A 13,965-nucleotide genomic window follows, 5' to 3' on the forward strand; every position below is an offset into this window, starting at 1 on the left:
ATACTAGCGGGGCAAATGAAGGTTCAACCAAGGATACTTCATTACGTTCTCACTAGAGTATTAATTCCTCGTGCAACCAATATTGGTCAGGCATCCGAAGAGGATATTATGCTGCTATGGGCATTTTTCAATTCCATTCAAATTAACTGGGGACATCTTATTAGATATAAGATGAAAAGAGCATTAAGGGAGAACGCAAAGTTGCCGTATCCACATTTGATAACCATCTTCATGGAACACTTTGAAGTGCCTACTGAAAGTTATCCCATTTCAGAACTGAAGTTCAAGCAAAGAATTGGTTGTGAAGTTGTAGCATCATTTGGTTATATGCAAAATGATGAAGGAGAATGGGTTCCCAAAGGCAATGCCCCCCATCCCCCCTTACAAGAAGGTCAACAGAATCAAGGACAAGATGATGAACAAGGCAGTTCATCTACAACACTAGATAATGTAATCAACCGCATAGAACAACTTCAAACCTTTGTTGGTACAAGATTTGATGCCTTTGAAACTCGATTTGATGCCCTTGAAACAAGATTTGGAAACATGGACATGGTCATCACTACAAGGTTTGATGCGTTGCAATCGCGTGTTGGGAACATTGAAGAACAACTGCAACACTTGCCAAGTGCTTCTGGAAACAATCCTCAGACTTAAAATTGCTTGTTTAGGCTTTCTTTACTGCATTTTAAAGAACTATGTACTCCAGTTCCTGCTTTGATCATTTCAAGTATTTAATAAAATGAAGTTGTTTAGTTTCAAAATGGTTCCTCAATTCTCGACATTTATTATGTAATGTTCAATTTATGATACACTTAATACCATGGCAGTTGTGAGTAAAAGTCAGTAACCAATACCACTTAATACTAACCAATAACACTAACCAATACCACTTAATAACACTGCAGTTGTCTGTAAAACTAAAAGTCACTTTTTTTTCCAATGGTGACCTGTGTTCACCTGACTGAGTACCTGTGTTGGACTTTCTGTACAAATTGGCTATTTCTCTCGGGTAATCGTTTACAGGGGTCCTGTAAACGATTACCAGCCCCTTTTTTCAGCACTCTCACTCATTCCTTGCACAGCTTGCTCCTCCAACTCATGAGAGGTCTCCCCACCCTCCTTGGACTCACATCACATCACCATCCACCCTCTCCCACCACTGGAACACCTGCACAAGCCTCAGACAGGTGCAGATTAGCATAAAAGTCACTTTTTTTTCCAATGGTGACCTGTGTTCACCTGACTGAGTACCTGTGTTGGACTTTCTGTACAAATTGGCAATTTCTCCAAGTAATCGTTTACAGGGTCCTGTAAACGATTACCAGCCCCTTTTTTCAGCACTCTCACTCGTTCCTTGCACACCTTGCTCCTCCAACTCATGAGGGGTCTCCCCACCCTCCTTGGACTCACATCACATCACCATCCACCCTCTCCCACCACTGGAACACCTGCACAAGCCTCAGACAGTTGCAGAAGTGCCTAAAAGTCACTTTTTTTTCCAATGCTGGCCTGTGTTCACCTGACTAAGTACCTGTGTTGGACTTTCTGTACAAATTGGCAATTTCTCTCGGGTAATCGTTTACAGGGGTCCTGTAAACGATTACCAGAGCCTTTTTCCAGCAGTCTCACTCATTCCTTGCACAGCTTGCTCCACCAACTCATGAGGGGTATCCCCACCCTCCTTGGCCTCACATCACATCACCATCCACCCTCTCCCACCACTGGAACACCTGCACAAGCCTCAGACAGGTGCATATTAGCATAAAAGTCACTTTTTTGTCCAATGGTGACCTGTGTTCATATGACTGAGTACCTATGTTGGACTTTCTGTACAAATTGGCAATTTCTTTCGGGTAATCGTTTACAAGAGTCCTGTAAACGATTACCAGCCCCTTTTTTCAGCACTCTCACTCATTCCTTGCACAGCTTGCTCCTCCAACTCATGAGGGGTCTCCCCACCCTCCTTGGCCTCACATCACATCACCATCCACCCTCTCCCACCACTGGAACACCTGCACAAGCCTCAGACAGTTGCAGAAGTGCCTAAAAGTTACTTTTTTTTTCCAATGGTGACCTGTGTTCATCTGACTGAGTATCAATGTTGGACTTTCTGTACAAATTGGCAATTTCTCTCGGGTAATCGTTTACAGGGGTCCTGTAAACGATTACCAGAGCCTTTTTTCAGCAGTCTCACTCATTCCTTGCACAGCTTGCTCCTCCAACTCATGAGGGGTCTCCCCACCCTCCTTGGCCTCACATCACATCACCATCCACCCTCTCCCACCACTGGAACACCTGCACAAGCCTCAGACAGGTGCATATTAGTATAAAAGTCAGTTTTTTGTCCAATGGTGACCTGTGTCCATCTGCTTGAGTACCTATGTTGGACTTTCTGTACAAATTGGCAAATTCTTTCGGGTAATCGTTTACAAGGGTCCTGTAAACGATTACCAGCCCCTTTTTTCAGCACTCTCACTCTTTCCTTGCACAGCTTGCTCCTCCAACTCATGAGGGGTCTCCCCACCCTCCTTGGCCTCACATAACATCACCATCCACCCTCTCCCACCACTGGAACACCTGCACAAGCCTCAGACAGTTGCAGAAGTGCCTAAAAGTCACTTTTTTTTCCAATGGTGACCTGTGTTCATCTGACTGAGTACCTATGTTGGACTTTCTGTACAAATTGGCATTTTCTCTAGGGTAATCGTTTACCGGGGTCCTGTAAACGATTACCAGAGCCTTTTTTCAGCAGTCTCACTCATTCCTTGCACAGCTTGCTCCTCCAACTCATGAGGGGTCTCCCCACCCTCCTTGGCCTCACATCACATCAACATCCACCCTCTCCCACCACTGGAACACCTGCACAAGCCTCAGACAGGTGCAGATTAGCATAAAAGTCAGTTTTTTGTCTAATTGTGACCTGTGTTCATCTGACTGAGTATCTCTGTTTGACTTTCTGTACAAGTTCCCAATTTCTCTCGGGTAATCGTTTACCGCGGTCCTGTAAACGATTACCAGAGCCTTTTTTCAGCAGTCTCACTCATTCCTTGCACAGCTTGCTCCACCAACTCATGAGGGGTCTCCCCACCCTCCTTGGTCTCGCATCACATCACCATCCACCCTCTCCCACCACTGGAACACCTGCACAAGACTAAGACAGTTGCAGAAGTGCCTAAAAGTCACTTTTTTTTCCAATGGTGACCTGTGTTCATCTGACTGAGTACTTGTGTTGGACTTTCTGTACAAATTGGCATTTTCTCTCGGGTAATCGTTTACAGGGGTCCTGTAAACGATTACCAGAGCCTTTTTTCAGCAGTCTCACTCATTCCTTGCACAGCTTGCTCCTCCAACTCATGAGGGGTCTCCCCACCCTCCTTGGCCTCACATCAGATCACCATCCACCCTCTCCCACCACTGGAACACCTGCACAAGCCTCAGACAGGTGCAGATTAGCATAAAAGTCAGTTTTTTGTCTAATGGTGACCTGTGTTCATCTGACTGAGTATCTCTGTTGGACTTTCTGTACAAGTTCCCAATTTCTCTCGGGTAATGGTTTACAGGGTTCCTGTAAACGATTACCAGAGCCTTTTTTCAGCAGTCTCACTCATTCCTTGCACAGCTTGCTCCACCAACTCATGAGGGGTCTCCCCACCCTCCTTGGCCTCACATCACATCACCATCCACCCTCTCCCACCACTGGAAAACCTGCACAAGCCTAAGACAGTTGCAGAACTAACTAAAAGTCACTTTTTTTTCCAATGGTGACCCCTATTCACCTGACTGAGTTCCTCTGTTGGACTTTCTGTACAAATTTCCAATTTCTCTCGGGTAATCGTTTACAGGGGTGCTGTAAACGATTACCAGAGCCTACTTCGTCCCCCTACTTCGTCCCCCTACTCATCACGGGTCACTCCACGCTTCTTGCGTTCACATCAATCACCAACTCCCATCTCCCCACTCAGAAATTGATCAAATCCTTCGCATTAATTACCATTAATTTTAGTGAAAATGGTCTCGTACTCATATACTGTTCATCATTTATTACTCATCATTCTATAATTATTTTCATTATTTATAAGGTTGACCATCAAAAACCGAACGTCTTGTCCTCACCAAGAAACGAGGACGAACCATGCTGACTGCACAAAAAGGACGCTCGTTAAGAAACAGAAAACGAACGCTACCGATTTTGAGCGAGCGCTCAATCTAAGACCGAGCCCCTGTTTAGGACGAACGTTCGGTATAGGACCGAACACCAATTTGAACGAACGTTCGGTATAATACCGAACCCCAATTTGAACGAACGCTCACATTAAAACCGAGCACACAAAAGGACGAACGCTAAGTTCAGAACGAGCACTATTAGGACGAACGCTCAGTTTGAGACCGAGCACCATTTTGGACGAACGCTCAATTCGGAGCACTTTTGGACGAACGCTCAGTTCAAAACCGAGCACAATTAGGACGAACGCTCAGTTTGAGACCGAGCACCAACTAGAGCGAACGCTCAGATCAAAACTGAGCACAATTAGGACGAACGCTCAATTTTGAGCACTTCTGGACGAACGCTCAGTTCAAAACCGAGCGCCATTTGGACGAACGCTCAATTCGGTGCACTATTTGGACGAACGATCAATTCAGAACCGAGCGCTATGAAACGCTAACTTGAAAGAATAAACTGTACCAACTCAGATGTCCAAAAATTACAAATTAGTAGTCATTGGAAAGATTTTTGAGTCTAGTTTCTAATAAAAAAAGAATCACATCATTTGGAGGTCGGTGGGAAACGTTATCACTAAAATAGCCAGCAAAGGTCAAAGTTGACAGCATGTTATCTCACCCAAGTTGCTTACCTTATAAACATTGTTGCTTTCCTCCATCATGGGGTGCCAAAACATCACTTCCCACCACTGAAACACAAGGAACAGCCTAAGACAAGTGCAAAAGTGCCTAAAAGTCCCTTCTTTTTCCAATGGTGACCCCTGTTCACCTGACTGAGTACCTGTGTTGGACTTTCTGTACAAATTCCAATTTTCTCTCGGGTAATGGTTTACAGTGTCCTTGTAATCGATTACAGTGTCAAAAAAAATGTAAACTTGATTTCCAAGGCATAATTTGAAAGGGCTTTGAGTCTAGATTCCAACAAAACAAGAATCAACTCATTTGGAGTTCGGTGGAGAAAGATATGAGCAAAAGAACAAGCAAAGGTGAGAGTTGGCAAAAATATATGAAACGCTAACTTGAAACAATAAACTGTACCAACTCAGATGTCCAAAAATTACAAATTAGTAGTCATTGGAAAGATTTTTGAGTCTAGTTTCTAATAAAAAAAGAATCACATCATTTGGAGGTCGGTGGGAAACGTTATCAGTAAAATAGCCAACAAAGGTCAAAGTTGACAGCATGTTATCTCACCCAAGTTGCTCACCTCATAAACATTGTTTCTTTCCTCCATCATGGGGTGCCAAAACATCACTTCCCACCATTGAAACACCAGGACCAGCCTAAGAAAAGTGCAAAAGTGCTTAAAACTCACCTATTTAGCCAATGGTGACCCCAGTTCACCTGACTGAGTAGCTGTGTTGGACTTTCTGTGCAAATATTAATTTTCTCTCGGGTAATCGTTTACAGGGATGCTGTAAACGATTACCAGACCCTTTTTTCAACACCCTCACTCATCCCTTGCAGAGGTTGCTCCTCCAACTGATGAGGGGTCACCCCACACTCCTTGGACACACATCACATCACCAACCACCCTCTCCCACCACTGAAACACCTGGACCAGCCTCAGACAGGTGCAGAACTGCTTAAAAGTCACCTTTTTGGCCAATGGTGACCCCTGTTCACCTGACTGACTACCTGTGTTATACTTTATGTACAAATTGGCATTTTCTCTCGGGGAATCGTTTACAAGGGTGCTGTAAACGATTACCAGAGCCTTTTATGAACACTCTGAGTCATTCCTTGCACAGCTTGCTCCTCCAACTCATGAGGGGTCTCCCCACCCTCCTTGGACTCACATCACATCACCAGCCACCCTCTCCCACCACTGGAACACCTGCACGGGCCTCAGACAGGTGCAGAAGTGCCTAAAACTCAGTTTTTTTCCAATGATAGGGCCACACATTCACAGGATCCACACCTAATTTGACACGGATTTGATGGTTCATTGACCGGTTAGGAGGTAATCCCTTTGGTTCTAGGAAAATATCCTCAAAATCTTCCAAAATGTCCTCCAACTCTGCTTGCTGCTCTGGGTGCAATGTTTCACCTTCATCCACCCTCTCCTCTAATTCTGTACAACCCATATTCCATACCAAAGAAACCACTTCAATCTCAATTTCTTTCAATAATGTCGCTGGTGTAATAACTCTTTTTGTTAGAGTTGGGTCTCCTTGAATTCTCACTTCCCTCGCATCTTGGTTAAATCTCATAGTTAAAGTCTTCCAGTTAGTCTTAACTTCTCCTAAAGTAGCCAACCACAAAACTACCAAAAATAGATCTACTCCACCTAATTTAAAAAGATATAATTTTTCCTCAATCATCAATCCCTTCAATTGCAAAAGCAAATTTGGACAACATCCAACAGGATGCTTCTTATGCCCATCTCCCAAACAAACAATGTAGGAAGGAGTATTTTCTACTTCCAAATTCAATTCCTCCACTAACTTGGTGGAAATAAAATTGTGGCTAGCACAACTATCAATTAAAACTAACACCTTCTTCCCTTTGAGCACCCCTTGTAACTTCATAGTATTAGAAGATATCAGCCCACCTATAGAAAAGACTGACAAATCCATATGATTCTGTTTTTTCTCCTCTTCATCTTCTTCCATGTCTTCCTCATCATCTCCCATAATGAGAACTCTAATATTTTTTTCAGGACACTTGTGTCCCGGACTAAAAGGTCCCCCAATATGAAAGCAACGCCCCTCCTCTCTTCTTCTAATGTATTCAGGATAGGGTAGATTCCTCATTCCCATGTTTCGGCAACTCCCTATGTCATTACTCCCAACTCGGGATTCCATCATGGTTCCTCCTTCCTTCCTAAACATGTTGGCATTATTGAAACTTCCTATTTCGTTCCTTGTCCCTTTCAAAGTTTCCACCCTGGAGATCACCCCTCCACTACCATGATAACGATTTTGATAACCTCCACTTCTATTAATAGTTCTCTCCCCCCATTCTATTCTCCTTCGAAGCTTCCTCCACATCTCTCGCTATCTCCATGGCCCTCATGAGATCCTTAGGATTATGCGGTCTAATCTGACTTCTTATATTAGAATGTACACCCACAAAGAAGTATCCCATTAATTGTTTCTCCATCAACTCAGTTGCTTGTCCCACCAACATTTAAAATTCTTGAATATATTCCTCTATTTCGCCTTTCTGCCTAATTGATACCAACTTTTTGAATACTGAAGATCTTTCTTTTCCCCCAAATCTCCTAATAAGGGCTTGCGTCAACTCCTTCCAAGTGGGGTTATTGGTTTTTGTCTTCCAAAATTGAAACCAATGACTGGCTACTCCCTCCTTACTAGTAAAGGTCAATCTGATTTTCTCTCTAGATGTAACCTCCTGAACTTTGAAGAATTTTTCTGCTCTTGTTATCCATCCCACAGGATCTCCTCCTTCAAATGTGGGAAGTTCTCTCTCCTCGTCCATCCCCACTGATTCCCTCTTCTTTCGTCCTCCGATTCTTCGTCATTCTCATTCCTTTTCCCCACTCTATCTCCATTCATAGATCCTTTACTTCCTTTAGAGTCTCTTTCTAAATTTTTCCTTCTGCGCATTAATTCCTCCATCATTTCATTGAGCCTTTGAAAATTGGCTCTAGATTCCTCTCTCCATTGTCCTCTCCAACATGTTTAATCTACCCTCCATGACTCTCTCTCCCTGTTTTTTTGATCCGGGAGGTTGGGCCAAATTGTTAGGTTTCTTAGTATCAAGTAACCTAGATACTATCTTAGAGTCAATAATCACAACAAGTTTATGAATTCTCACAAGGGAAAAACAATTTTATTGAATGGGAAACTGTGAAAGCAATCAACAACAGTCAAGGGAAAAACTTTCCCTTACACATGACAAATCCTGTTTCAGAAATAAAACACTCGACAACCAACACAATACACCCCCAACTCCTTAAAAGACATAAACAAAACATAACTGACAAAGAAACTACTGCTAACTGCTATAAAACTCCTCCTAACTCCTACAACCACCACTTACTAACTGTTCTTTCTATTTTTTCTGACATAAACCTTCCAAGACCTATCAAATGTCTTCATGGTATTTACATATATTTTCTAAGGTAGGACACCCTTGGTAGAATGAAAAGTTGGTACAGGCTATCCAGGGAAGATTGTAATAAAATCAGCAGAAGAAATAGAGAAAACAAACTGACAAGTTTAGGAAACAAATTCATCTCCATAAGCAGGAATTTCACATTTTAACATAAGAAGCTCTAGTTGCTTTGTCAATGAAACCAGGCATTCATAAATCCATTCAAACTGTGGATGTAACACATCCTTTGCCACAAACTCGTGCACAATGCCATTGATTTCAATTGAGCTGCAACCAGGAATCTTTTCTACTCCTCTCTTCTTCATTATATTTCTTGCGTTACTTGCCTCCTTCCACATTTTTGCCTCACTGTACATAGTAGCAAGCAAAACATAAATACCACTATCTTGAGGATCCATCTCAAGAAGTTTCAAAGCTGCCCTCTCTCCTATTAAAACATTACCATGAACACGACATGCAAAGAATAAAGCACCCCACACAGCAGCATCTGCTGCTATTGTCATATTTCTAATAAGCTCTTCTGCTTCCTCCAAATGACCAGCCCTTCCTAAAAGATCCACCATGCACGAGTAGTGTTTAAGCTGAGGAGTTATATTAAAGTTAAAGCTCATTTGGGAAAAGTATTTTCGGCCTTCTTCAACTAAACCTCCATGACAACAAGCTGATAAGACACCAAGAAAAGTGATCTCATCAGGTCTTAAGCCACTACGGATCATTTCTGAGAAATATGATATAGCATCCCAGGCATTCCCATGAAGTGCTAAACCACAAATAATGGCTGTCCAGGTCAAACAATTCTTTTGAGGAACCTCTTGGAAAACCTGGAGAGCCTTTGCAATATTTCCACACTTAGCATACATGTCAACTAGTGCAGTTCCCAATGCAACATCGAGAGAAATACTATGCCTTTTAGTATAATGGTGAATCCATATTCCTACGTCAAGTGCTCCTAGTTGTGAGCATGCAGACAAACAGTTAACCATGGTAACTTTATCAGGTTTGATTTTCTTAATTTGCATTTCATGGAACAGAGCCAGGGCCTCTTTACTATTCTTAGCTTGGACACAGCCACTGATGATTGCATTCCAAGGCACAACACTCTTTTCTGGAATTTTATACAAAAGCTCCCGAGCGACATCCAGAAAACCAAATCTAGCATACCCCAAAACCATTGTCGTCCATGAAACAATGGTCTTGTGTGCCATTTTATCAAATAGAATTCGTGCAGCCAACAGGTCTCCACACTTGACATACATGTCCATAAGTGCATTACTGAGTGGGATTGTCAACTCAATGCCATGTTCTGTGACATAAAGATGAAATTTTCTACCGAGATTCAAATCCTGCAGTTGAGAACAAGAAGAAATAATCCCAATCATCGTAATCTCATTTGGTTTCACTTTCTCTCCCACCATTTCGTGATAGAGTTTTTTAGCCTCATTAGCTAGCCCTCTTCTAACACATCCCGTAATCATGGCATTCCATGTTACCAAGTCTCTCACACAACCATTGTTGAACACATCATACGCTGCCTCCAACTCTCCATACGAGAGTAACATAGTTATTGATGCATTGTGCACAAATATATCAAATTCAAATCCAAACTTCAACACATGTCCAAGTACTGTATAACCAACACAATTCATAGATGGGAAAGAGCAAGCCTTGAGCAAGAAAGGATAAGTATGATTATCTGGTTTCGTAACACCAGATTGCAAAATTCTCTTGTACAACAAAACAACTCCTCCTAAGTCCCCACTTTCCACAAATCCCCTAATTGTCACATTCCAAGAAAATACATTTGGTTCTGGGATCCAATACAAGATCTTGGTACAATACTCAAGGGCCTGCGATTCAGATAAAGCACAGAATGTAACAAGACGACTTGCGGCAAAGCTGTCGTTAATGAAGCCAGTCAGGATCATCTGGGCCTGGATTTGCTTCAACTGGAGCAAGGACTGACACCTTTCTAAGAGAGAAAGGAGAGGGTTGTTTCGAACGAAGCTGTGGGAGGTGTTCCAATTGATGGGTTTCACATAAGGACACAAGGAACGAGTGTGTACACAACAAAGGAGACCTAAAAGTGGGATTTTTAAAGGGTATCTGAATCTCAGTTTGTTGGCAAACAGGATAAACATGACTTGCCAATGATCCACGAAAGGCAATAATATAGTGTCGGGTTTCTCGTAAGTCCTATATAGAGATATAGATATAACAAGTGGGAACAAACAAAATTTTATGTGTGCATGATACTGAAGGATTGAAATGAATTAGGGTTGACAGTGAGAGAGAAGAAGAAGAAGAAAGGATTGAAATGAATTAGGGTTGACAGTGAGAGAGAAGAAGAAGAAGAAAGGGTTACCTTTAACGTTAGTGAAGAAGATCAATGTGTTGTGTTCTTTCGCAGGGTGTTTTGTTTTTCGTAATTTCAACTCACTTCTAGGAGTTCCCGACACTGAAACACATTCCCTGCTCTGTTTTGTCTTCCCTTCTTTTCCTTTTTTTTTCGACAACTTTCCAGGAAGGAAAATGTTATTCCAACAACGTTTTTTTAACACAGTTTTGACACCGGCACGTGGCAGCTTCCAATTGGCTCAGTAATTTGAAAATGGAACAGAGAAGGGGTTACGGTCATAGGGGTATTTTGGGCTTTCCAAATTAAATTTTGACAAAATTTGGGTTTCGCGGTTTAGGGTGCCAAAGACGTTCGTTCAAGCCTTCCTTCTTCTCGTTCGTTCAAGCCTTCCTTCTTCTCGTTCGTTCAAGCCTTCTCTGTCGTCCGTCTTCTCTCTCGGTGTGTCGTCCGTCTTCGAAGCTTCTCTTGCCGTGTTCGAAGCTTCCATCCTCGGTTTCGTTCTCTCCTCCTTCTTCAAAACGTGCGTTGAAACCCTTACATTTTGGTGTAAGTAAAAATGGGCGAGCCCTGACATTGTGTTTTACTCTGTGTTTTTGGTTTTCATTAAGTTGAATGATATAACTGAGCGTGGAATGTTGTCTGCTTAGGGCCGTTGCAATGGAAGGGAAAAAAGCAAGTGTAAGAAAAAAATTAAATTTTTTGTTTATATATTATTTAATTATCTTACGGATTGTAGTTAGTAATAAATTTTTATGATTTTTTTTGTAGTGGCGACTTCTTATCTCGATGGATTCATCGATCATTATTGAAATGAATCGTTTACTCCGACAGTGTCATGTGGATCGGATTAGGATGACACCATTTATGTGGTGTGTGAATATTAATAACCCTGTGGAGGTGAATTTAAAATTATTGAAGGTTATGGTTTGCAGGTGGGTTGGAAATGATAACAGTTTTAGAGTTATTCAAAAGTTGGTGCCCTTTAGAGTTGTTGATGTGTTGATGAGCTTAGGTTTAGAAATAGGTGGTTTAGAGATTCCCTTTGATGAAGTAGTTGGTGGATTGGTTGGTGAAATGTTCAAATCAAAAACCATCAGTTTGAAGGACTTGACAGACATGTTTAATGTCATTGTTGATGATAAAAACATTGAAGTCGATGTAGTGTGTAGGTTATTTATATTAGTTTGTTTGGTTGTTTTCTATTTCCCTAGGAAATCAAGGCATGTTTGTAACATGCCTTTTGGAGTGTTAGATGACTTAGACCGTTTGTGTCTATATGATTGGTGCACCGGTGTACATAAACACATTGTAGAGAATTTAAATAAATGTAAGAAGAAAATTATGGGAGCAGGTATCCCCCAGTCAGTCACTCTCAGTGGCAATGTGGCAGTGTTGCAGGTAATATGATATGTAGTTCACTATTTTGATGTAGTGCAGAACATTGTGTATTATGTTTGATGAAATAATTTTATGATATTTTAGGCTTGGGCGGTTGAGAGACTTTCTTTGCATGGTCATCCTTCGCACCGGTTTTTCCCGCGCATAATGAGATGGTTCCCGTTTAAATCAAGGACCGAAAAAATTGAAAATATTTTTATGACCGGAGATGTAAGTGTTTTGTTTTTCGTTATTTTGTATGTTAAAATGGATTGTGTATTTTGTCTGAATTTGTTGTGTGCTATTGGTGCAGTTAAATATGGAGTGGTATATACGAAATGAAGATCGTCATAGGCCGGAAATCCGTGCAGCTTTCAACATGGATGACGGAGGAATGAGTGAAGGATCCAAGGTTGAAAAAGACGATGATGAAGACGAAAGCTCTGATGACGGGGCATGGGAAGCAGGTGCGGAGGAGAGATTGAGGAAAAATAACGAACATATCAGAGCATTGAATGCCAAGATTGGAGTTCTGACTAGGGAGCTATTTGAAATTTATCAAACTCCAATCTTTCATGAAGAAGATGCATGTGCCACTGATGAAGAGGTTGGGGGTGGAGTTGGAGGTGAGGAGAATGCTGAAGTTGGGGGAGAAGAAGAAGGTGATGGACATGGAGTTGGAGGTGAGGAGAATGCTGAAGTTGGGGGAGAAGAAGAAGGTGATGGAAATGAAGTTGATGACCCCCTAGGTGCACATGCTGAAGTAAGAGGGGATGATGAAACTGTTCGTAACATTAATTTTATTGAAATAGAAGATGATGGTGATGAAGGAGAACCGGAGGTCGTGCCATTGGCTATACCCCCATTGCGGAGTTTTGTTGGTGATCCAAGCACTAGTGTGGATGTAAACCAATTGTATACAGCAGTCAGCATCAGAGAGATGAACGTACACAGGTATGTGGTATGAATTGTAGTTGTGGTTGAGGAATATGTATTGTTTGTGATTGACTAATATTTGTATGTTTAGGGTTGTAAGCGAGATAATTGGCCAAAGCTTGAGCACTACTTCAATTTACACTTTGGCCCCAATGAAATACGTTGATAACATGGTTAGTATTGTCACATTTGGTTGTGTTTCATGTTATAGTTTATTTTAGTAATGTGAAAATTTTTTATTGTGTAGGTGGTGTTCTTTGCTTGTACGGTCTTTATGTACTTTGAGAAAAGGTTGTGCGGTGTTGTTAAGAGGTTTCATTTTAGTCCATTATACTCGGTAAATAAAATTTGAAATTGTATCATATTTATGATTGAAGAAAGTATTTTTGATCGATTTTTTATTGATTAATTTGAAATTGTCCGCAGCACCATATTCTTACAGATTATAGGAAACGTCCACAGAATCGCCATGTATTCACGCTTCATAACTATAACACTTATTTGCGTTCCGATCATTTTGGACTTGAAGAATTACCCACGGCGGACTTTGTGAGTAACCTTGAATTTGCAAATCTTGTCGACTTTTGGTTGTAAATGTGTTACTGAAATTGTTTATATTTTTTGTAGTTGTTTCTGCCATTTGTCCACGATGATCATTGGTGGTGTTATTCAGTGAAATTGAGGTCAATGGAGATTTTTGTGATTGATTCATTGGGGAAGGGGATCAGAGACCGCAAAAGGATAGACACAGCCGTTGTAAGATTCGACATCTTTCATTGTTGATTACCGTGTGATTATGACATAACCCTGCATTGTTTAAGTATTTATTGTTTTTGTTAACTGGTAGGCTGAAAATATGGCACGGTTTTTTTGCATCCTGATGAATATACCGGAAGGTAGTATTGGTCCTTTGACAGTTAAACAAGCAAATATCCCATCCCAACCAAACATGTTAGTTTCTTCAACTGTACTGCCGGATTATATTGTGA

General features: G+C 41.4%; 2 protein-coding genes and 1 long non-coding RNA gene across 3 annotated transcripts; 2 read left to right on the plus strand and 1 right to left on the minus strand.

Moving 5' to 3' along the window:
- Positions 1–7,992: 7,992 nt before the first annotated feature.
- LOC128194248 (pentatricopeptide repeat-containing protein At2g22410, mitochondrial-like) lies at positions 7,993–10,806 on the minus strand. The gene has a single exon (XM_052869365.1). It carries the CDS (start codon positions 10,443–10,445, stop codon positions 8,412–8,414), a length of 2,034 nt encoding a protein of 677 aa, XP_052725325.1. The 5' UTR covers positions 10,446–10,806; the 3' UTR covers positions 7,993–8,411.
- A 107-nt stretch (positions 10,807–10,913) lies between these two features.
- On the plus strand, positions 10,914–11,546 carry LOC128194249 (uncharacterized). The gene is made up of 3 exons (XR_008245624.1): positions 10,914–11,209; positions 11,311–11,341; positions 11,432–11,546. It is a non-coding gene; the product is annotated as an uncharacterized LOC128194249 (long non-coding RNA).
- A 38-nt stretch (positions 11,547–11,584) lies between these two features.
- On the plus strand, positions 11,585–13,965 carry LOC108320812 (uncharacterized). The gene is made up of 9 exons (XM_052869442.1): positions 11,585–12,061; positions 12,146–12,271; positions 12,354–12,994; positions 13,068–13,149; positions 13,224–13,313; positions 13,403–13,525; positions 13,604–13,732; positions 13,824–13,892; positions 13,933–13,965. Exons 1-9 carry the CDS (start codon positions 11,585–11,587, stop codon positions 13,963–13,965), a joined length of 1,770 nt encoding a protein of 589 aa, XP_052725402.1.

The sequence above is a fragment of the Vigna angularis genome, chromosome 10, assembly GCF_016808095.1.
Source record: "Vigna angularis cultivar LongXiaoDou No.4 chromosome 10, ASM1680809v1, whole genome shotgun sequence".
Taxonomy (NCBI): Eukaryota; Viridiplantae; Streptophyta; class Magnoliopsida; order Fabales; family Fabaceae; genus Vigna; species Vigna angularis.

Excerpts from the sequence above, each read along its gene's own strand:
- LOC108320812 (XM_052869442.1), top strand. The coding sequence starts at position 11,585 with ATGGTTTGCAGGTGGGTTGGAAATGATAACAGTTTTAGAGTTATTCAA. Across the intron at positions 13,314-13,402 it reads ATTTTAGTCCATTATACTCG|CACCATATTCTTACAGATTA; the intron begins GTAAATAAAATT and ends AATTGTCCGCAG. Across the intron at positions 13,733-13,823 it reads AAAGGATAGACACAGCCGTT|GCTGAAAATATGGCACGGTT; the intron begins GTAAGATTCGAC and ends GTTAACTGGTAG.
- LOC128194248 (XM_052869365.1), bottom strand. The coding sequence starts at position 10,445 with ATGTTTATCCTGTTTGCCAACAAACTGAGATTCAGATACCCTTTAAAA.